This window comes from Plectropomus leopardus, chromosome 11, assembly GCF_026936395.1.
Source record: "Plectropomus leopardus strain MGB_pleo_1.0 chromosome 11, ASM2693639v1, whole genome shotgun sequence".
NCBI lineage: Eukaryota > Metazoa > Chordata > Actinopteri > Perciformes > Serranidae > Plectropomus > Plectropomus leopardus.
Window position 1 is genome coordinate 35,435,615 of NC_142186.1, and position 23,077 is coordinate 35,458,691.

The window sequence follows — 23,077 nt, forward strand, 5'->3', positions numbered from 1 at the left end:
CTGTGCACTGATACGCAGTGTGTCCGTGAGCTTTGATTGAGGATGAAAACACATTCGATACTGTTTAAAAAAAGCAGTTTTAATGTTTTTTTCAACAGTTAATCGATTGATAATTTTAACAATATTTGCTGAAAAAGAGCTCGAGGCTTAATTTAATCAGGACAGGTGTTGTGGTCACGTGACCTGTTTAATATTAACGTAGAAAACGGAAATAGACTGTTGTCGACGCCGTCGTACTTTGCTTTGGATGAGATCATCTGCGAAATGACTTCAAAGTAAAAATCCTCTGTGTGTGTGTGTGTGTGTGTGTGTGTGTGTGTGTGTGTGTGTGTGTGTGTGTGTGTGTGTGTAGGAGCCCTCAGTCATGTTGGCCAGCAGCCGGTCTCCGTCCTCACTCACCATCTGTGACAGAATATTGCTCCATGTTTTCTCGCTGCTCTGCCAAACTTCCTCACATATAAATACACACACACACACACACACACGCACGCACGCACGCACACACGCACGCACGCACGCACGCACGCATACCGCATCTCGTTTATTAGGGCCCGAGCACCGAATGGTTCAAGGACCCTCTTGGAAGGCTAGGAATTACTATTATTATTTTACCAAATGAATCGTGTTGGCAAGTTTCGGTACTTTCACGTATCATGCCAACACGCACAAAACCCCCAAACCCAACAGGAAGTCAGCCATTTTGAATTTTGTGCTCATTTTTGGCTATTTCCAGCCTTGTACTTTTGCCATCTTGTCCTACAGGATTGATCCGATCGACCTCAGAATTGGAGCGTCCATTCTCAACCCCTTGGTGATGAAAAGTTATCACAGGTCCGTGCAAAACTTTTACGGTTTTCCCGTTTTGTGGCGTACAATTTTGATGTCTCGACGTACAACAGGAAATTGTTGTAACGTTGGTGCACATTGTCAGATCTGCCTGAAACTTCATAGGTTTTATGAGGGTCCCGCCCTGAACACATCTGTATGACAATGTTCACTAGTTGTAGCAGCGCCACCTACTGGCAACAGGAAGTAAGCCTTGAGGGACATTTATCATTGGATTTACATCATATTTACATGGTTTAGTCTATAAATGATGTACACCAAGATAATTTGGAAATTGTGTCCCCTTCCGCTGCCGTGGCCGATGGAAATACTACACCACGTCAGTTGGAGTCTCACACAGAACCCCGACATGTGTGGGGGTGCGAGGGCCCGTTCATCGCTGCTTGCAGCTTTAATTTCTACATGAGTTTGAAAGCTTTAGTTCACACCATAAACATCGCTTTTACTGTAATATGTGTGCTTATTTGGTTGGATGTCCCATTATGTTTTGATATAGAAAATAAAACTGATTTCATTCAAAAATAGACTGAAAACGTAAACACTTAAAAGATGTGTGAGTAGCCAACTTGCTGTTTTCCTGTTTGTAACGTTACTTTTTAAATAAAATAAACATGTTTTGTATTATAATATTTACAGGAAACTGACGCTCGTTAGTCTAGCTAGTTATTAACAATGGTAATTTATCAGAAATGTTCAGCTGTGTTGGGATCTCCCTCCAGCTAGCTGACGCCTTATTAAGATTTCTGCGGTGAAATGAGGATTTATCACGTAGATACCGCCTCATTATCACTTCATGAATCAGTCGTTCCTCCGACACTGCTGCGCTTTCAAAAGGGAGCAACAGGAGAAAATTTTAAAAATCAGCATCCAACAAAAGTTCAACTCAAAATGACACTTGCAGCCTCCTCTACTCACACATGGCTATTTGTCTGAAACGAGATGCGCCTGCGTGAAATGCGACCGTGACGTCACCGTTCCCACAGGATCCGCCCATTGCCAGTTTACGTGGCAACAGAAAGGGTGACGTTTTAAAAAGGTTACACTCTGGAACCCGGTTTCAAAAGTTTGTGTGTTCAGGCCACAAAAACGAGTGAATGAAAGGCCAAACCGCAACAGAAGTTTAACATTTCATGCACGACCTGTTGCCGTGTGAACGGCCCCTTAGTTTTATTCAGACAGTCAGTCTGCCGTGTCTCCTCTCCTCACCCCAAAACTTGAGCTCTTGTAAACAAACACGTGTGCTGCTCGTCCCCCTCCCCCACTGAAGTTTGATCTCCTTCATGTTTCGGGTCCTCGGCTGACGGCCTGTCAGACATTATAGTGACTCAGCTTATAAACAAACATAACATTATACAAATCAAGCTGTCATACGTTTATTAGTGAGGCAATACAGGGTAGATTCAGCGCCGTGACGCCATCAGCACAGGCAGCTGACCTAGGCTACTTTTTCATTTGCGTGATTTTGCCATAAAAATAAATGCTGATTCGGTTTGCATAAAGTCAAACCGGTTTCAGATCAAACACCGAATGAAACCGGCAAAACCAGAACCTGCCTCTTACTGCACTACATATATCTGCCAGATTTATTTACCGTACACATCAAGATATTAGTGCAGCCGAAACAATAATCAGTTAGTCGAGTCAGACTTTTCCTTCTATAATATTATTATGGTCATGTTATAGTAATGCTGTTGTAACCGAATGATGTTGAGGTTTGGACTGTGTGTTGGACAGAAACATTGTGAAGGTTAGAGGCATGACATGATTCTGAAAAATATTTCATTATTAATTTCGAGAACATACAATTGCAACGAAACAAGTGTTATAGTTGTATATGTCAGGGCAGACTTAACGGTTTGCTTTCATATATTCAGTGAAAAATGACCAAAAACGGTCTGATGTCATTATGTCAACAAGTTTGATTATTGCAATTATCATGGTATTAATTTTTCTTGTCGTATTAAAAATGATATCAGTGTTATACTGAACGATACGATATGGCACACCTCTACTGAAGGTGCCACGTTTCTGCGGTAAATGATCGGAGTACTTCCTCCATCACCGTCCCTCGGCTTATTGCTGATCTTGCAAACCTCCAGCAGCCACCTTGACACACACACACAAACACACACACACACACACACACACACACACACACACACACACACACACACACACACACACACACACACACACACTGGGTTTATCTGGTGAGATCCAGTTTCAGGATGCCCAGTGAAATCCCTCTGAAGCAGCAACAGTCATCCATCTTTGTGTCTGACACCCGTCCTCTTCCTGTGTCCTCCATCCCCAGTACACACACACACACACACACACACACATACATACATACATACATGCACACACATACACACATACATACATACACACACATACATAAAAAAACATACATACATACAAACATACAATTTTAAATATGTAATTGTGATAATTATAGTTTGTCGTAGCTTTTTCTTTTTTCCCTTTAGACATTTTTCCATAGCTTAAAAAAATATCAAAATCTAATTATTTTTTGCAGTCTGTGAAACTTTTATTACCAAGTTGCTCGTTGCCTTTTTCTCGTGTTTTTTAAAGAAATGCTCGCTGAAGCGCGTCATTTACTGAGCAGTTTGGGCGCAGCAGAGGATGCAGCACATGAAAGTAGTTTAATTATAAATGCAGGCAGCTCAGCATCATGACCGAAAGTGGAAACGCATGAGAGCGCGCAGAGCATTTACTCATGTGTAGAGCCGTTCATCTGCCTCCTGCTTGTGTGTTTGTTTATTCCGCCGGTTGTTGTTTACGTCATCACGTGTGAATTAATTTTGGAAAGCGGCTGCGTGTCCTCTCAGTCCTCCTGATGCTGCTGTTCATAAAGTGAGCCGGCGCTCTGCGGACGCACTAAATATAGACTCCAGATATTTAAATCTCCTTCAGCAGTCTGCAGCTCCTCCACTTTCAGCTCTGCTGTCTGTCTCTGTCCGTCCGGCCGTCCCTCCGTCCGTCCCTCCGCCTGTCGTAATCCAGTTCTCTCACTCCCGGATGATAATTACTGTTTACTGCAGAGGCGCTCAAGTGTTGCTGTGAAAACATTTGGTTTCCAGGAGTGCCGTCTGACATTAGAGAGATCCACAAACTGTCCCAGCGGTCTGAGCTCACTGAGGAGGTTTTAAATATCCAAACCTGCACCGAGGCCCCCAGACCTCCAGGCCCCCAGACCTCCAGACCTCCAGACCTGAGGACAGTTGTCTCAGTTCAGGACAACAGAACCCGAAGTGTCAGGGACATTTTACAAGAGATATTTCCATGGAGTTCATACTATCATGGAAAACCTGGAAAAGTCATGGAAGACAGCAACTTCCAGGCCTGGAAAAGTTTTGAAAAACTAGATATACCCTGAAAGTTTTGGGAAAAGTCATGAAATTTTGCTTCACAAGTCTGTATAATAACACATGATGTGTTCAAGGACCATTAGAATTATTTTTATTTTTACTTTTTAACAGTTTGGCTGAAAAAATGTCATTTTTGATTGCTGACATTTGTAATTTTTTTCCAAAGAAAACGTGCTTTAGAATTAAATAAATAAATAAATAAGTCTTAAAAAATAACTACAATAAAAATAAAAAATAAATACAAAATACAGCCATCGAAGCCAAAAAAAAACCCCCAAACATAAGTGTGTCCTCAGTACTGTAAAGATTATTTGAGATGACCCCCCCTTTAATAAATAACAAACAGTCCCCAAGTAATATTTAAATATCCAGCTCTAATCCTGTTCTGAAACGATTATTTTTTTAGAATATATTGAGTATATATGAGTAAAGCAGTTGTATAGTAATAAAAAGGTGGTCATTTCAGAGAATTTATGGTCTTTAAAATTTGTCCTTCACTGCAGTAAAAAGTACTAATACCACACTTTAAAAGTACTCCAGTCCAGTGATAGTTAAGAATACGTCAGTGTTTGAAGTATAACTTGATGCTTCTTGTAGGAATTCTCCTGAACGTTTCTTTAAACTGAAAGTTAGCTGGAAACAAACTTTGTGGTTTTCCTGCAGTCAAAGAAACGCCTCAACAGACAACACGAGTGATATCGAAACTAAGCAATGACGCCTTCGACAGGAAGTTGGCGTAAGCAGAGGATTTTTTTCTTTTTCTTTTCAAAGTTAATGAAGAAATCGCCTTTCCTTACCTGCTCATGATTTACTTCTCATTTGTTTTTTTGGGCGTTTCTCTGATTTTCAGCTCAGACTTTGCTTCAGTGTCTCTTCTGTTCACGTCTGCGGATAAACATGCTCCCCGTCCTGTTTCTCTGTTTCTGACACTAGTTATTTGAGGCTGAACATCTCGTGGTAAGTTTTTAAATTTCACAGTTTTATGGCTTTTTTAGCATTTATTAGAAGAACTGCGTCTCATAGGCTGCAAGTATAATCCCTCAAACAAGCTCTGGTTTCTTTTCTGTATTTTCTCTGCAAACTGCTGTTAAACAAACATGAACGTGATGTTAATCAGCGTCGTGAGCTCTGCTTCTCGGTTGAGTTTATTGAATGAGTCGAGACACGTCACGTCATCTCTGCACGTCACGTGATGTGACCACAGTCTCTGTCGTTTACTCGACTGTTGTGAAGGAAGTTAAAAAATACTCACTTTCTGATGATGAAATATGAAATATCTGATGGCGGTAATTAACGGAGAGCTCTGACTTTATGATTGGACAGCGTCAGCGCTGGTCACGCCTTCTGTTTCTCACACTTTGAGAAAAGTCTGCAACAGTTTAATTAGATGTGATCGATCCACGCTGCTCTTTATGTGCCACGACTTGTTCTTGTTTGTATCTGCAGCTCTGCACAGCTGCATCTCTCTGACATTAGGAAAAAAATTTAATTAATTATAAAAATAAAAATACATATAAAAATAATAATAATAATAATAATAATAAGAAAATAGGAGATTAAACATTTTTTATTTAAATTTTTTAATTAATAAAGTTAATTTATCATTTAAGACAAAATAAAATAAAATAAGACAAGGCTGGGATTCAGGTGTTGCAGCAGCGCAAAGACAGAAAAAAAAGACAAAAAAACCCCAACATAATACGAAAATACTTTAAAAAAAAAAAAAAGAAAAAGAAATAAGCATGATAAGAAAAAAAATGTTAAAAGAAAAAAGGAAAAAAAAAATAAGAAAAATGAATAAGAAAAGGGTAAACATAACATAAAAATAAAGAAAAACATAATATGAAAATAAAAAACAAAATAAGAAAAAAAGGAAAAAATGTAATGTGATAAAATTAAAGTAAAACATAGTAAAAAAAAAAGCAAAAAGAAAAAATGTAATTTAAGAAAAAATAAGAAGCATAAAATAAAATAGGAATACAATTTTTTTAGAAGTAAAAACAGAAACTATGTGCAAGTACCCGTGTTATTCAGCGTTTCTGCTATTGTGTCCACTCCTCTGCGCTTTGGGAATCGATCATGTGACGCTGAGGTCACTGATAATGTGCTCATTGACCGTGCTGAGAGTTGATGTCAGTCGCTGCTGTGTGAGATGCTGATGCGTCGCTGTGTCGCTCAGACGAGACAAAAGAGCCGTTGTGGTCCACGACGCCCCCGTACCATCTCACACACACACACACACACACACACACTCAGATAAACACACACTCATCGCTGCAGTGTTTCTGTGGTAGAGATGTTCACCGTCACGTCTCAGTTAAAAGCTGCTACGTCTCACTCAGCGTCACTTTTCACTTGGCTGAGAAACTGGAAATCAAACGCTCTAATTTTTCTCCCTCGCGGCACCACTGACTTCCTGTGGCAGCTTTTCAAACTAACTGTCAGAACTAGACCTAAAGACTGTGACAGCTTCTCAGGTAGGACTGCACACAGACACCGCGAGACGGCCGCAACAACGAAGGGAATGACGAAAAAGCTTCGGCTGCGGGAAAAAACATACAAATACACCCATTCTCTGTAAAAATACAAAACTTAGGGGCTCCGGGATGAATGTTTAGTCTGCTGTGGTGGCAACAACACGCTCTGAATGTTTGTACGTTTGCTTCACGAGCTGCAGTCAGATGTTTGAGGATGCCTGTTTGTCTGAACGCTCTCTGATGCTTTTAAAAAGTCGTCTTTACAAAAAGACGTTATTGGTGTATTTGTCAGGGATGATGCAGTGAAGACAGTGCGTAACCTCTGACCCTGACTCGGCTTTTCTACATAAGAACAACCAAAACAAAACATAACATCCTCAAACGTGCATCAGTTAGTGACAGCACATAATAAATAGTTGCTTTTGCATATTACACGATCCAATAAGATTTACAATATTTTCACCACATTAAAATCCCTGTTGCATGGTTGTGTGTGTGTGTGTGTGTGTGTGTGTGTGTGTGTGTGTGTGTGTGTGTGTGTGTTATATGGCAAACCGTTAAGTCTCTGGCTCTGTAGTGTTTAACTACATATTTAACTAAATAAACGAATGCTTTTAATTAATGACGAGCTTTTTTTTTTTCAATTTTACCTCTTAACTGAGAACTGAACCGTACGGGGACTTCAAAACCGAGGTACGTTTTTGTGTACCGTTACACCCCTGCTGTGTATAAAATCAAATTGATTTAACTTTTCAGTATTATGGTTGGGAAACACAGTGATTTTGGACTATATGAAAAGAATTTTTTTGAATTTAACGAGTCAAACCGTCAGGTTGTGTTTTTAGAGGGTCGAGCCAGCACACTCTCATCAGTTCAGACTGGTGAATAATTCGGGTGAAGCCGCCACATGTGATGGTTTTACTGGTCGGCTGATCAGAAAGCAGCACGGTTAGCTTTAATTAGGCTGCACCTGCACCGTCTGTGGCCCCGTTTCCACATTTGACTGTGCAGCAAAGTCACACCAAGTGTTAACACTTTATCTCCTGGAGCATCAGTAACATCATTAACCCTTTAAAACCTGCACTTACATCAGTTTGGTTTTACCTTTTACAAGCATTTAAACCAAGTGCACCTGAAAAAATTATTTTTATTTCTTTTGAGAACATAGGGAAAAATCAATGTCATAAGCAGCATTGCAAGAAATGTTCAGGAAATTGCCAAAGAATGATGACAATAATAATAATAATAATAATAATAATAATGATAATAAATTGATAAATATAATCAATAAAAGGTGACAAGAAAATGGCTTGGAAAATTAGCAGTGGGGAGATTTTAAGATATTATCCAAAACAAATGGAAGAAATGTCCAGAAAATTTTATTTATAATCTTAGAATTATATATTTAAAATTATGTCAGTGAAAAAATATTTATTTTAAATATAGATAGGAAATATTATTTAATATAAATATTTATTTTTTATGTAATTTTTCACACTTTCAAGAATCCTTTTTCTGACTCTCATTGTTTTTTGATTATTTTCAGGTAATTTTTTTATTAACTCATTTCTTGCTAATTTTGGGCCCATCTTTTGTTAAGTTGCTGCTCACTTTATTCCAGTGTTTGTGACAGAACTGAAGCCCATTTACTCAGGTTTCAAAGGGTTAACTAGAGAAATGATGGCTTTTTAGAGGAGCAGTGAGACTGAAGCGGGAAGAAAACGACGGCCAAAGATAAAGTTGTTCAGGTCGCAGAAACAGAGAAGTGGTTTCAGGGACGCCGCAGCTGACGGCGGACGAGTGCTGCAGCTTTCAGCAGCTGCTGGTTATTAATAACTGCTTCATTTGATAAAGTTGAGAAATACTTCCCGTCAGGCTTTTCACTTCCTTTTTACCACAGCTCTGACTGAACACTGATGAAGAACTGTTTCACTGTTTCTGCTTCAAGCTTCAGGTGTTTTTTAAATCAAGAGGTTTCATTTCGTCATTGGTTCGGACACGTATGAAGAAGAGGGGCGGGGTTTCTCGCCGAGAAAATTTTGAGCTTTAAGCAGTTTAATTTGCTTTATTCAGGTGAAGTTTTACACACCTGTTTATGGTGGAAATCTCTATTTGTAGAAAAACAAAATTTATGTGATAGGAGAAAATTTAAAATATAAAAAGAGGCTGAAAACTAGTTCTGGAAACTTCAATAATAATACCAATAACAATAATAACTACCTTATCTATATTTGTATATTTTTGGTTGCTTGTTTTTGTTTCTTACCTTTGTTTTGTTTTACCTTTTTTTTCTTTTTTTGTGCAAAATTTCAGTTAATTTTCTTGTAACTCTTAACTTGTAACTAAAGAAATCAAGCCAGTTTGCTCTGGTTTAAAGGGTGGGATAAACAGTTTAATGCTTCTGTGAATCTGAATTTAAGAATGAAAGTGAACCAGTAAACTGTGAACCACAGAGACTCCAGCGTTACGTCACATCTGTGGGCAGCCGAGCTGTAATGTCATCGCCCGCTGCCGCCCGAAAACGTGAAGAGGCTTGCAAACTCTGCTGAGGGCAACAGCATTTAGAAAGCTGTTATTAGCTGCTGTTTTATACAGAAGCATTTGCGTATATATATATCTGGGGTAGAACAGTTAATTGTGTTTTAAATAGCTGATTTTTTTTGTGTTATTTGTTTACGTGAGTGCAGTTTACGTGCAGTTTATGAGCTGCAGCAGAGTGAGCTATGAGATGGTCACATCAGAGAAAAACGCCTCCGTTAACAGAATATAAACCGCAATATTAAAACCGAATTACAAAGCTTGCTTATGTTATTGTGTAGTGATGAACTCGTCCCATCCTGTCGGCTGTCCTCTTTATACAGACGTCAGCTCTACGCTGTTATAGCTCGTTGTCATTCAAAAGCTGCCAAATCCCTCTGCTTTTGCATTGATTTTGGTGCAAGATCCCGATACCAAAAAGCACCTTTTACGGCTGATTTATATGTCGCAGAGCGGCGTTTGCAATTGGACAGAGTTTTCATCACAGCTGGTGGTTTTAATCAACTCATCCTTCAACTTCAGAGATGAAGCAGGATCAACAACAAATTTTAATTTCATTTTTTAAGCTTTGTGTAAAAAACACAGTTGAAAAAATGACTAATAAATCTACTGTGTTAGCTGAGAACTCAGCCGGTCACATCCTGTCTCAGTGTGATACGCTGCAGGATGGCGTCAGGTTAATGGGTTGCCCGTAACGACATAATATAAAGAACACGAATGTCCCTGTAGGACAGGAAGGACTGGCAGTGGATGCAACCAACAAACCTGTTATAGGGTTTTTTGGGGAAATTTTTCCTCAGCCGATGTGAGGGTCTAAGGACAGAGGGATGTCGTACGCTGTAAAGCCCTCTGAGGCAAATCGTGATTTGTGATATTGGGCTTTATAAATAAATTTGACTTGACTGGACCCCGGACTTTCACCCGAGAGTCTGGTGTTCACTTCCTGTCTGAATGAAATGTGTTTTTTTCTTTACCTTCCCATGAGCCTTTTTTTCCAAATTCTAAGCGTGTGTTTGTTGACGTCCCGGCGTTGGTTTCCATCTGCTTTTTACACGTGTTTTTGTAGCGTAATGTAGCTTATAGCTTTAGTGTTGACATCACGGTCGCTGCATCCCGGATCATAAACAGCAGGCACAGACTGATACACAGAGCGTAATGTGGAATAAACTTAATAATAATAAACTTTATTTGTGAAGCACCTTTCAAACAAGAAATGCAGCCCAATGAGCTTCACATAAACAGACAAAGAAGACATAAAAATAAAAAAAAATAAATATAAAAAATATAAAAATATAAAAATAAAATCTAAATAAGAAATTTAAAAAAAACATAAGACCAGAAGTCTGCTGACAAAGCGGCATCATGTGACTTGTTTGAAGATCGTGTTGGCTGTTTCTACCTCTGCTGGTGAAAGCAGCACAAGGCGGGAAAACGTTCCCTTCTTTCTGCACAGCGACATTTTAAAGTCACTTTATTGATCCAGTGTGAAAGATTTAGACATCAGAGAAGAGTCGCCAGCAAAACCAGCGTTTCCCTCTGGTACAGAACGCCTGTTGGGTGCTCCTCTTTTGCTGCTGTGCATCACATTTTTCTGGCGGTTTTGGGGCACAAAAGTTAAAATATTGTCACCTTTTCCTCTCAAGTTGTCCATGTCACTTTTGGCCATGCACACGCAGCCCTGCTGCACAGCTGTTTTTCCAGACGCGCTTCCAAGGCGTTTTTGGAGCGGTCGTGCCTGGCGTGATGCGTCTCAGTGCGAACGGCACTTTATTCTTTCTTTTTTTATTTGAACAAAACATTTCCCAGTTCCTCAGATTTGCTGCTTTTTATATTTTTGTAAACTGAATATCTTTGTGTTTTGGGCTATTTTTGACTCTTTTCTGACTATTTGTTGAATAGAGTCTATCAAGTTAAAACATAACGAGTAATCATTCGTTTCAGCCCGATTATTCTCTGTTCTGAATCTTTATTCGTCATTTAAATAAGAAATAGTCCTGGGCGTTGGATGTTTCTGACTCCATGTGAACTGATGCACTGTAGTGCACTCTGCCAGTGAGGAAATCTGGTGCAATTCTCTGGGCTTTCCAGTGTGTGTGTGTGTGTGTGTGTGTGTGTGTGTGTGTGTGTGTGTGTGTGTGTGTGTGTGTGTGTGTGTGTGTGTGTGTGTGTGTGTGTGTGTGTGTGTGTGTGTGTGTGTGAGGTTTCCATTGTTGCACATGGCTTTTTAAAAAGGGAAGTGATTGTGGTGAAATCAGCCGTTTCAGCTAAAAATGGCGTTTTGTGTTTTTGCATGTTCAGCAGACAGCTCCCTGTGGTGAATGTCGGTGACAGCAGACGTTTAATCGACAGGTGACGATAAACTGTGTTGATTCTTTACTGCAGCAGAAAACAACTGAAACCTCAGTGACAAAACGCCGCGGCGCTGACCTTTCACCTCCTTAATAATAACTGATATACGTTCACTCAAGTAGTGTACTTAATTTCAATTTAGAGATAATTTACTTATTTCATTTTTTGCTTTGTCATTCTTGTTCTCCATCTACATCTAATATTGTACTTTTTATTTCACAAAACTGATTTATACCTTAATAACGTATTATTTTAAACTATAATCAACAGGTAAATTATGATGTGATTATGTAGATTAACTTAATTGATCCTTGTGAAAAAATCACATTTTGCCTTAATATAGTATATGAAGTTTTATAAAGCTTATAAAGCTTTTTTAAAAATTATAGAACAGTACACACAAGACGCAACCATATCACACACATCAAACCCTCAACATGCCACAAAATAAGTAAAAACACACACAGATCATGTGCAGAGATCTGCAGACGTAATGTCCTCTGGAATCAAGGGGTTAATGTTTTTTTAAAAACGTTTTGTGGTTTTTACTCAACATCCAGGAACAGAAGTGGAAACATCTGAGCACATACTGAATTTGTGACATTTATCTGTGAAGCGCGCTGATTGTCTCCGTTAACTGCTTAAATTGACGGTAAACTCTCAGTGAGGATGTTTTTGTGTCGATCCGTCACAGAGGCTGCACATGAACACAAGTCGACAGCAGATTTATGTTTCGTTGAAGATTTAACGACGTGTTTTAGCGCGTGTGCGGCTGCGTCACCGCAAAGTCATCGATGAACAGGAAACAGGCTGCCAGTCGTCTTCCTGTTTGCCAGCTGACCTTTCACCTCGTCCCGTTCGTTCCACTTCCTCCTCTCTGTCCTCTTTAACGTCCCTCTCTCACTTTCGCCCTCTGATGACCGCCGCGAGCGGACCGTCGCCTCAGAGGAAGAAATATCTGGCTCATAGGAAGGGAAGGAAATTAAATATTTTACCCGTCAGAGTGTAAACTTCAGCAGCTGCTGGCTCGTTATTAAAGCACAAATATGACGTTTTATCAGTGAGAGAAACCTTTGAAACAGTCTGAAACACAACAAACACTCCAGGTTTCAAAGGGTTAAGTAAAAGTACTATCACCACCCTGTGAAAATTCTCTGTTACAAGTACAAGTCGTGCCTTGAAATGGCACCTAAGTAGAAGTAAGTAAATATAATCAGGATAATGAACTTAAAGTATTAAAGTAAAAGCATCAGATGAATCTTAAAAACACACACACACACACACACACACAAAATTCAAAAATTCACTAAAGTTATTAAAAATTAATTAGGAAAAAAACACCCCAAACTAAAAATTTGTTTTTAAAAAAAGGACCAAAAAACTTTTTAAAAAACTTAAAATCATAAAAAAAGGAACCCCCCCAACTCAAAATTATTCAAAGAAAAAAAAGTAACAACTCAAATGTTTATCATTATAGTTGCCAATTAATTCTTTATTAGTGGACTGATTGATTAATCAACTAATTATTGCAGCTGTGAACTATTGAGTGATTTAATAGATTTTTTTTAAATAAAAAAAAAAACAACCTCAAAATCATACAAAATAAGGGAAAAAAAAAATACTCAAAACTATTTAAAGAAAAAATAGAAAATACTTAAATGTTTATTAAAATTATTAAAAAATAATTCTCTGTTAATCAAGTGATTGATTGAGCAACTGATGTGCTCAGCTGTGCTCTGTAAACTGTTGGTGATTTAATAAAATGAAACAAAAAAGTCCTCATAATAATAAAAAGCAGGAGAGCTGTAACTCAAACTAAACTTTCACTTCAGCCTCGTTTCAAACTGAGCGTTGCTGTAATTCTCCGTGTTATCTTGTCTTTGCACACTCTTTGGTCCTCTGCTGTTTTCACCCTAAATTGAGCTGAATTTCGTCAGTTGTAATTTTCTTTTTTTTTCAGATTACAAATGTGTGCGAGCTGCAGGGATTTACCCATGATGCAGCAGTGATCTGCGGCAGCTCTCTGTGCTGAAGTGTAGAGATTAGCGGATGAAGACGTGACAGCGAGGACGCCTGTTTAAAACCTCCTGCAGCTCGCTCGCTGTCACGTTTTTAGGCTGAAACGTATCGTCTCACGGACGAGAGCGGCTGGTGACAGCACGAGATGTAAAGGTTACTGACATCCTCCTCGGCTGAGCTGAAACGTTACACCCAAAAAAATAATTATGCCAAAAACTTTGACTTTAAGTAATTTAATTACATAAAAAATCTCCATGTATTTTTATTACATTAGTTTAAGTATAATAGTTTAATATTAAGTTGAGAACTTGAATAAATTTAGCAACTTAGCCAGATTTTATTCAATTTAATGAATGCAAACTTTTGTATAAACTGCAAGTGTAAACTTAATTTATAGATATAAACTTAAGATGATGAGTAATTTGAGGTGATTTCATGTCGATCCAGAAATGTACCAACAAACTGTGCTCTTTCTCTTGTGTGTAAATGTACATAAATACATAAATTATAATAAAATCTCATTATAATCTAAGACATAAAGTAGTGCAGAAGTAAATAAAACGTATAATGCTGTAACAGACGGATGATTAATGGTGAAATATGTAAACGTGATGTGTGAAGTATTGTGGTAAAATATTTTTACATAACGAGAAGATTATAGAAAGCTAAACATTTAAATATGATGATAAACAGCTTATAAACAGGATTTATGTTTTCCTAAATCTGACTTTTCTGCTCAGCGTTTGATGGAATTTAAGTTTAAACTCTGCAGGACGGCGTGAGGTTTCTGTCATGATTCATTTACAGTCTCATCCGCCCGTCTGTCTCTCTGTCTGTCCAGCTGTCTGTGTGTCTGCTCGTCCGTCTGTGTGTCTGCTCGTCCGTCTGTGTGTCTGCTCGTCCGTCTGTGTGTCTGCTCGTCCGTCTGTGTGTCTGCTCGTCCGTCTGTGTGTCTGCTCGTCCGTCTGTTTGTCTGCTCGTCTGTCTCGTTGTCCTTCAGCGCCTGTGAACATTTTATCAGTCAGAGACAAAGAAGAAAGAGGATGGAGGGTGAGAGAGGGCAAAGGACATTTAGTTACATAAGAGTGCTTTCAGCATCTCACAGCATCCCTGCACATCCTATTTTTATAACACAGACACACACACACACACACACACACACACACACACACACACACACACACACATACCAGTCTGTCCTCTGCTCTTCAGTTTAATCACATATTGATTTTGTGAATAATAACCACCACGTCCAGTCTGTCCCCGTCCCTCATCTGTCTCCCGTCTGTCTGATTTCTCTCTTAAATTCAAATCAGCTTTTTGGGTGAAATCATTTTTATTTTAATAAATAAATACATTAAAACATAAATATTGTAAATGTAATGATAAGAACCAAAGAATAAAATCAAAATGTAAAGAAGAGAAGATTTTGGAGGAGTGCTGCAGGCTCTCTGTCTCCTCTCTGATTGGCTGATGAGATTCAGGGCTTTGACTCACTGGACCGACCTCGAGGACACTGAGTCATTGTGTGTGTGTGTGTGTGTGTGTGTGTGTGTGTGTGTGTGTGTGTGTGTGTGTGTGTGTGTGTGTGTGTGTGTGTGTGTGTGTGTGTGTTGTTTCTCTTCAGTGCAGCTGCTGTGTTGCTTCAGTGTCTCTCATCAGTTTGAGCACAGTTGCAAATTTGACATTAATTGAAATAATTAGACTTGTGGTTTAAAGCTGCAAACATTCTTTCATTTCATGGTTATAGTTTACTAATGCATGGAAAACTCGTCAGGTATGGCAGGGGTTAAAGATGGAAACGTAATAAACGTGAACTGAGCTGAACCGAGCTGCTTGGTGGAACTGAGATTGTGATTCTCGGTGAGAGCACATTTAACCTCTGCAGCTCCTCTCGTGTTTGTTTTCAGCCTTTAGAAAATCTCATGACGGGACATTTTGGCCGAATACAGATCATTTCAGACAGAGGGCTTTCCTGTTGGCTGTTGTACAAAAATGCAGATTATGCACGTCCTTTGAGACGGTGAAAGCCTGATTCAGTGAATCCTGCAGACTGATTTTTGAGTTTACCTTTTAAAATAAAAGCAGGCGAACTTGCAAGATGACCAACATCGGTCATGTGAGTCCACCTCGCAGGTCGCTGTGAGGAGAGTGTGAATCTGCAGATTTTATTGTGTCGTTTTTGACTGGAGATTAATGTCTTTGAGGAGGTGCAGATCTTATTAAATGTTACCAGCACTCTGATGAGTGCACTGAATCTGCCTGGAGTCTCTGTGTTTTTGTCTCTTTTCGTGCATAAATCCAGATAAAGATAAAACTCTCTATCATGTGATGTTTGAGAAATTAACCCAGACGCTCTGTCCTCTTTGTCTCTGCAGTGGAGGGCAGACAGACGGCATGACAGAGGAGAAATGTCCCCAGCTGGTGGACTACTTTGTAGTAGCAGGTCTCGACCCTGCGGGGGCCTGGAGGCCCCTGGACGAGGATGGCAAAACCTGCACCTCCTCCTCCTCCTCCACGTCCTCCTCCTCGTCCTCGTCGGGCCGAGCCGTGGAGTCGGTGACGGACCTGGCGGTGATCGCCCGGGGGCTCGGGGAGGAGGTGCCGGAGGGCTTCACCTGCATCGAGAGGACGCTGGGCGGACACTCGGCCGAGCTGAGCGCCGGCCTCATCAACAACCCTCACCTGTACCTGTGCTACCGGCGAGGACGCGACAAGCCGCCCATACTGGACCTCGGGTGAGATTTCTGAGCGCTTTTCTCCGTGCAGTACGAGAGTTTCGCACTGACAAATCTCACAGATCAGAGTTCGTCTGTCATGAGACCAGCACCAGTTACATTTTAGGATTCTCAATGCACACTGTGATACCACAATAAAAACAAAACAATAAATTCCAAGGTCTTAAAAAATACACTCCTTTATTAAAAACATTTGAAAAAGTGCAATTAAAATTTTGTAAACAAAACTGATAAAACTTCTGGTACTGACAACAATCAATATTTGTTGTAGACATCCTTTTCGCTTATGTATTACTTAATGTATGGAGGATGAACAGCTGACAGCCAAAATGAACGAAAATAGATAAATAAATAAATATCTATATGACTATATTAATATAGGACGAAATTATATTAACATTACATTAAATGTACCAAAATTATATTTATTAATAAATAATATGTAATATATGTTGATATTTTTCTTTTAATTTGCTTCCTTATTTATTTACTTTCCTATTAAATTGATTTATTAATCAATTGAATTGATTTGTTTATGATTTTCTATTTATTTAGATTTAGAATAAATGAAAAATATTCATGTATTTTATATTTTGGCAGTTTTAGTCCACCATAGAAATGAAGATGTGATTGTCTGACAATAATCTGCCACTAGTGACTTTGTCCTCAGTGAAAGTAAGTGCATTAGAGAGAGAATATGCTTCTTTTTGTTGTTTTTTTTTAAACAGTGACTCTAACAATAAGTTTCTGTTTATGCGTCATATCAGCTGGTGTTTATTTTAAACACAGATTTCATGTAAATTATTCTGCTGCTGAAATCTGAAATGAGCAGACGCCATCGGCTCTCACACAGAAGTCAGGTCCAGTGCATGTTGTTCACGTGATGCATATTAAAGGTTATATAATCCCGAGGATTATGTAATGCAGTGGTGGGCAGACCGAGTCTTGTTCTCATCTCTGACACACAGACTCTTCTCTATTGTTTCTTTCATGTTTAACTGTTTAATTACTCTGGATTACGCTCCTGTTGGAGGATAATGAGGCAAATCCTCTTATATCAGACATCAGATTACGTCTTTTCGGGAGTGGAGCTGGCAGGCAGAGAGCAGGTGGACAATCAGTGACAGAAACTGTGTCTGAGTGTTTTCCAGGATTTTTTGAGATCAGAAGCTTTGGAGGCGATTGAAGCAATTTTCTGCAAAACTGCTCTCCTTCTCGGAGTCATAGCTCCATCGTCGAGTGGGTTAAACGCCCAGTAATCCATTTAGAAATGACAGGAAAAGGATGCTGCCCAATTTGTCTGAGAATCATCTTTTTTTTTTTAAGTCTTCTTCAGTCTCAGAGTAATCCAGTGACAGCTGTCTTTTATGGGTCCAATTTACAAACATCAGTAAAGTGTTTCCTTTTTTTGCAAATACACTAAACACTGTTTAAAATGTAAAATAATAATAATAATAATAATAACAACCCAATGGCAGGTGTATGAGTGAATAAGTAAACAACAGTGACCACAAAGATCATTTTTCATTTTCATATTACCTTTGTTGTTTCCTGTTTTGAAAGCTGAAGATTTTCACCATCCCACAAATGTAACGAGTTTATTTTATTACATTTCAGGAAATGTTATGTTTGTAATGGTCAACTGCTATTACATTTGTGGAAAATTTATTCCGTTGCTGGTTTATATTGTTTGTTGGCCGTTATTATGTTTGCAGGTGTTACTCGTGCCTGTGAACAAAATGCACACCAGGTGTTTAACTGCGACTAGGACCGTGTATTCCTGTCTGAGCCCAAGAAACTGAGAGATTAATTTAACTATTTTCAACCCCTGACAAAAAAAGTAGGTCTAATGAAAACGAATTTCAACAAATTTTGACAGTGACACAGCTGATCGATACATTGCAGCAGACTGACAGCGCAGCGGCTGTTTTGCCTCACAGCCCGCAGACATGTCGGACATATCCGACATCCTACTCCAAAACCCATGTTGGGTATTTTGGTTATTTAAAAATTCTGTTAACCCTTTCCCCACTAGGGCTGCCAACTCCCACGCATCTGCCTGCGTCTCACGCTTTTGGGCTCTGTCTCACGCTCTTATGACACTGAGGAAAATCCCATGCCAAAACACAGCGAGGGCAGAAGTGTTGAACAATCATATAAAGAAGTGAACGATATGACTGTAGAACAGCTGAGTGTTTGACAGCCACAGCATTTCATCATGGCGGATCAAACAGCTGATGGTCCGACAGCAGCGCAGCAAGACAAACAAACAGAGCGCAGCTTCTCCTCACAGCACCAAAGTGTCTGAAACAGACACATCTGCAGAGGTGGAAAGTGACTTCCTCAGACTTCTACAGACGACTTTGTGTTAGTTTCAGCTATAATCAGACTTTGGATGAATTATTTAGAAACACCAGGACGCATTGCTCCGTGTCTCATCCAGCCGCTCGCGCTGAGCTCTCGTTATTATTGCCAGGGGCAGATGTAATGTTTTGGGGGCCCCAATCTAACTGCCTTGCTTTGATTTCACCCTTTCTCTAACTGGGAATGATGGTGGGCTGATGGCAGCTGTAGGAGAAGTTGTGCTGTTCTTTAAACCCTCAGTGTAACTAATATAAACTAGTGCGGGTGATGTGATGTAGGTGATGTAGAATTTGATGTTGCAGGTAAAACCAGTGATAGCCATGCAGCGGTAGTAACAGAAACATTGTGTCCCTGCAGGGTCCTGTATGAGGGGAAGGAGCAGCTGAAGCAGGGCTGGTACGTCGTCGAGACGACGCCCTACAGCCGCTCGGCCAGCCTGAGCTCGGGCGGCGCCCCGACCGCTCACCGGGTGTTCCTGACGTACCGGCGGGCTCTGGACTCGCAGGGCCTCCACACGCTGGGGGTCACCGACATCGCCCTGCTGCTGCCCAGCAAAGGAGAGGTCGCACCGCACACCTTCTGCAGAGTCGACAAGAACCTCAACACGGGCATGGTGAGCGTGACGGGGGTTTGTTGTTGGGAGACAAGACTCAAAAATGATAAATAATCTTTCAGCGGTGCAGCCCCTCGTCTCCGGAACTCTTTCCAACAAACCATCTGTGATTTCGATTCTCCATCATCAAAACACATTTTTAGACTTGCTTATTCTGTGCATCCATTGACATTGAACTTTTACTTATATTTTTGCTTTTTACCATGTATTCTTTCACTTATGCCTTGATATTTTGATGTTTTATTATTGTTGGTGACCTTAAGTGTCCTGAAACGCATCCATAGATAAAATGCATTATTATTATTATCTTTAAATAATCTAAATATTGGTAATATGATGACTTTGATGGTAAAGAATTATAGCGGTTCATTAATAAAAATTATACCAGAAACGTATTGATTCTGCTGTTTGTGAAGCAGCTGCTAATGAAACTAATCACTTCCTGTGTGTTTCTTTGACAATAAAAGTCTTTCAAGGATTCAAATTACAAATTAAATTAAAGAGGTTAAAATGTGAAATAAAAAATAATAACTGACTGGTTCATGCATAGAAATGTTGATAAATATGCTTACAGATAAAGAAAATTAAATAACAATGAAAAGGTAACCTCCCTCAAATGAAGTTAAACTATTTTAATGAAATATGCTTCAACAAATTTCTGTGATCTTCCTGCAGACGAGTTTGTCACAGCCGCGTGTGTGTTGTTTTTCTGCAGTGGGGTCCGGCTCTGTACGTGTGCTACAAGAGAGCTGTGGCCAAAGCCAACGCGCTCGTCTACAAAGCCAGTGAGTATCTGCCGCTCTGCTGCAGCACACACACCGAGGCGTCATCAGGGCGCCCACACACAGGACCAAAAATACTGTGTTTTTTAACGTGTGTCTACTCACATAATCGTGCCCAAATGAAACCAAACAACAGAGATGGCAATACAACGTCAGTGTGACCCGTTAGACAGACTCAAGTGGAAATATACTGGAATTTATCATTCAGGAAATGAATTAAAGTTGATTTAATGTAATTTAAAACAATGATGGGGACCTCAGTCTTTGTATCTTTAATTACTGGTAATAATATTAATAACAATGATAGAGATACTGCTACTACTACTGCACAATGCACAACACAGTTATCCTGCACATTAACGTTCATGTGTGAAGAGTGTCTGCTGTGTGCTGCAGGTCTGATCAGCCGGTACCCGGAGGAGGACCTGGAGTCGTTTCCTCTGCCGGAGTCGGTGCCGGTCTTCTGTCTGCCGATGGGCGTCACCGTGGAGAGCTGGCCTCTGAACACAAAGTACCAGCTGCCCGTCTTCTCCACCTTCGTCCTCACCTCCGCCTCCGGGGACAATGTCAGAGGAGCAGCAACACACACAAACTCACAATAAATAGACACTTAAAATACATTAATGCAGCAGTAATATTAATTTAGCAGATCGTGTTTCTGTCTATTTAAAGCGCTGCCTGTCTGTGAAAACTCCGCTTTTCGCTCACGCAGGTTTACGGAGCGGCCATCCAGTTCTACGAGTCGTTCCCCAGGGAGCTGCTGTCGGAGCGGCAGAGCGTGAGGCTCGGGCTGCTCAGCGTGGTCGACCGGCGGCCGATCACCAACCGCAGCCTGCAGGTGAAGAAGAGCATCTGCGTCCTCTCCCACTGGCCCTTCTTCACCGTCTTCCAGAAGTTCCTCACCTTCGTCTACAGATACTCCATCTCCGGACCGCACGTCCTGCCGCTCGAAAAGTCAGTGCTCTCATGTTTAAATATAGACTAAATCAGTTATCAGTTTATTGATGAGTTTTTTATGGGGTGAAGGGAGGCGTTACGTATCCTTCCATCACATTGACCATTTTGACTCGTGAACAAATGTGTGATTGATACTTTTTTTTTTTTACTCCGTCTTTAGACACATCTCCAGCTTCATGCACAACGTCCCGTTTCCTTCCCCACAGCGACCTCGCATCCTCGTTCAGGTACGACTCAAACCTTTAATGTGTGATGTCCGTGTGTTCCTCAGCAGGTCATCAGAAATAATATACGATTCTCAAAGTTCAAATATGATGCAGAAAAAAAGGCCTGAATTTTCAGAAAACCAGCTGCCCAACAAATAACAACAGAAAAGAGGAAAATTTATTTATTTTATTTTATTTCAATTAAATTAAATAAATTTAATCTTTTTTTAAATTTCATTCTACTTTAATTTTGTTTTATTTTATTATTTCTTATAATATTTTTTATATGTACAAGGTTTCATTAATTTTAATATTACTTTTATTTATTTATAGTATGAGTTTGATATATTAACCAAATTAAAAACAAAACAAAAAAAAGAAGATTTTTGACATCACATGTTTATGAAAACCGGATCAGAGGAAACTGGCACAGACTTTTATTTCCTCTGACTTGAATCCTTCACTTCCTCCTTCAACAGGATGTAAGCGGTGGTCTGCTCGCGGCGTGAACTTGGTAATTGTGTCCAGTCAGAAGCGTTTCTTTAATCGATCGGTTCTAATATGCAGACACAGTTTCTTGACATAATTCTTGCAATTGAAAAATGATTCACTCATAAAATAATTAACTGTTGATAATGCAGATGGATGATTTTATCACAGCATGGTGGGAAATCAGTGGTTTATTTGTGTTTGTTTTGGGATATTTTCACTAAATATTATTATTATTAATGTTGCTATTTGAGACAAAAATTCCTTAAATTTTAAATAAAGGTGTTGATCATCATTCAGGTCAGTTATAACAACATTTTTCTCACCAACTTCAACTTTGCAAAAGCTTATAAGATTAGATTTCACTCAAAGTGCCGCATCCACAGGAGGATAAATCACCCAAACATAAATTAAATAAAATCAAATTATATCTGTTGTAAAATTATTTATACAGACAACAGTGATACTTATTGTATGTTTTTTAAAGAAAAGAACCAGTAACAAGATGAGAAAACAAAAAACTGTTTAATGTTTTACATTCCTCAGAAGATTACTTATTTCATTTTTAATTTGCTACAACTTCACATTTTAAAACAATAAATATATATTAAATCTTATTTCAGAGTTTCCCTGAGCAGAGAATGTTTGTTTGTATAGTTATTTTATTTTATTTGAATTAAAATTGGTGTAAATAATACAGCCCAGCATTTTCTTTTTTTTTTTTGTTTTTAACATTAAAGTGGGAAAGAGATTAGATAATATAAATAAATATATATGTTGTAAAATTATTCATACAGGCAACAATGAAAGTATGTTTTTATTTTTTTAAGAAAAGGAGCAAACAAACAAAAAAAAAAGTAAAAAAAAATATTTATATTAGTATAAGTTTTTATTAAGGATTTAAGGTAATAAATTTAATAAAATTGGTGAGTAAAATATTTTCATAACTGAAGGAACGAAAACCAAAAGTATGAAAGCAAGCAATAAATTACAGAATAAATGACCTCGAAAATCACTCAGAAAGCCAACATGTCATTGTGTGTGTTTGTGTGTTGTGTACAGACTGTGTGTGTCTGTGTGTTGTGTACTGACTGTGTGTGTCTGTGTGTTGTGTACTGACTGTGTGTGTCTGTGTGTTGTGTACAGACTGTGTGTGTTTGTGTGTTGTGTACAGACTGTGTGTTTGTGTGTTGTGTACAGACTGTGTGTTTGCGTGTTGTGTACTGACTGTGTGTGTTTGCGTGTTGTGTACTGACTGTGTGTGTCTGTGTGTTGTGTACTGACTGTGTGTGTCTGTGTGTTGTGTA

General features: G+C 39.2%; 1 protein-coding gene across 1 annotated transcript in view; it reads left to right on the forward strand.

Moving 5' to 3' along the window:
• Positions 1-23,077, forward strand: part of dennd4b (DENN/MADD domain containing 4B) — a 46,897-nt gene that overhangs the window by 6,000 nt on the left and 17,820 nt on the right. The window contains exons 2-7 of the mRNA XM_088084714.1: positions 16,000-16,359; positions 19,081-19,336; positions 20,052-20,121; positions 20,515-20,684; positions 20,831-21,072; positions 21,236-21,302. Of these exons, the coding sequence (XP_087940840.1) occupies positions 16,019-16,359; positions 19,081-19,336; positions 20,052-20,121; positions 20,515-20,684; positions 20,831-21,072; positions 21,236-21,302 (1,146 nt within the window). The 5' untranslated portion in view covers positions 16,000-16,018. The remainder of the gene's footprint in view (positions 1-15,999; positions 16,360-19,080; positions 19,337-20,051; positions 20,122-20,514; positions 20,685-20,830; positions 21,073-21,235; positions 21,303-23,077) is intronic.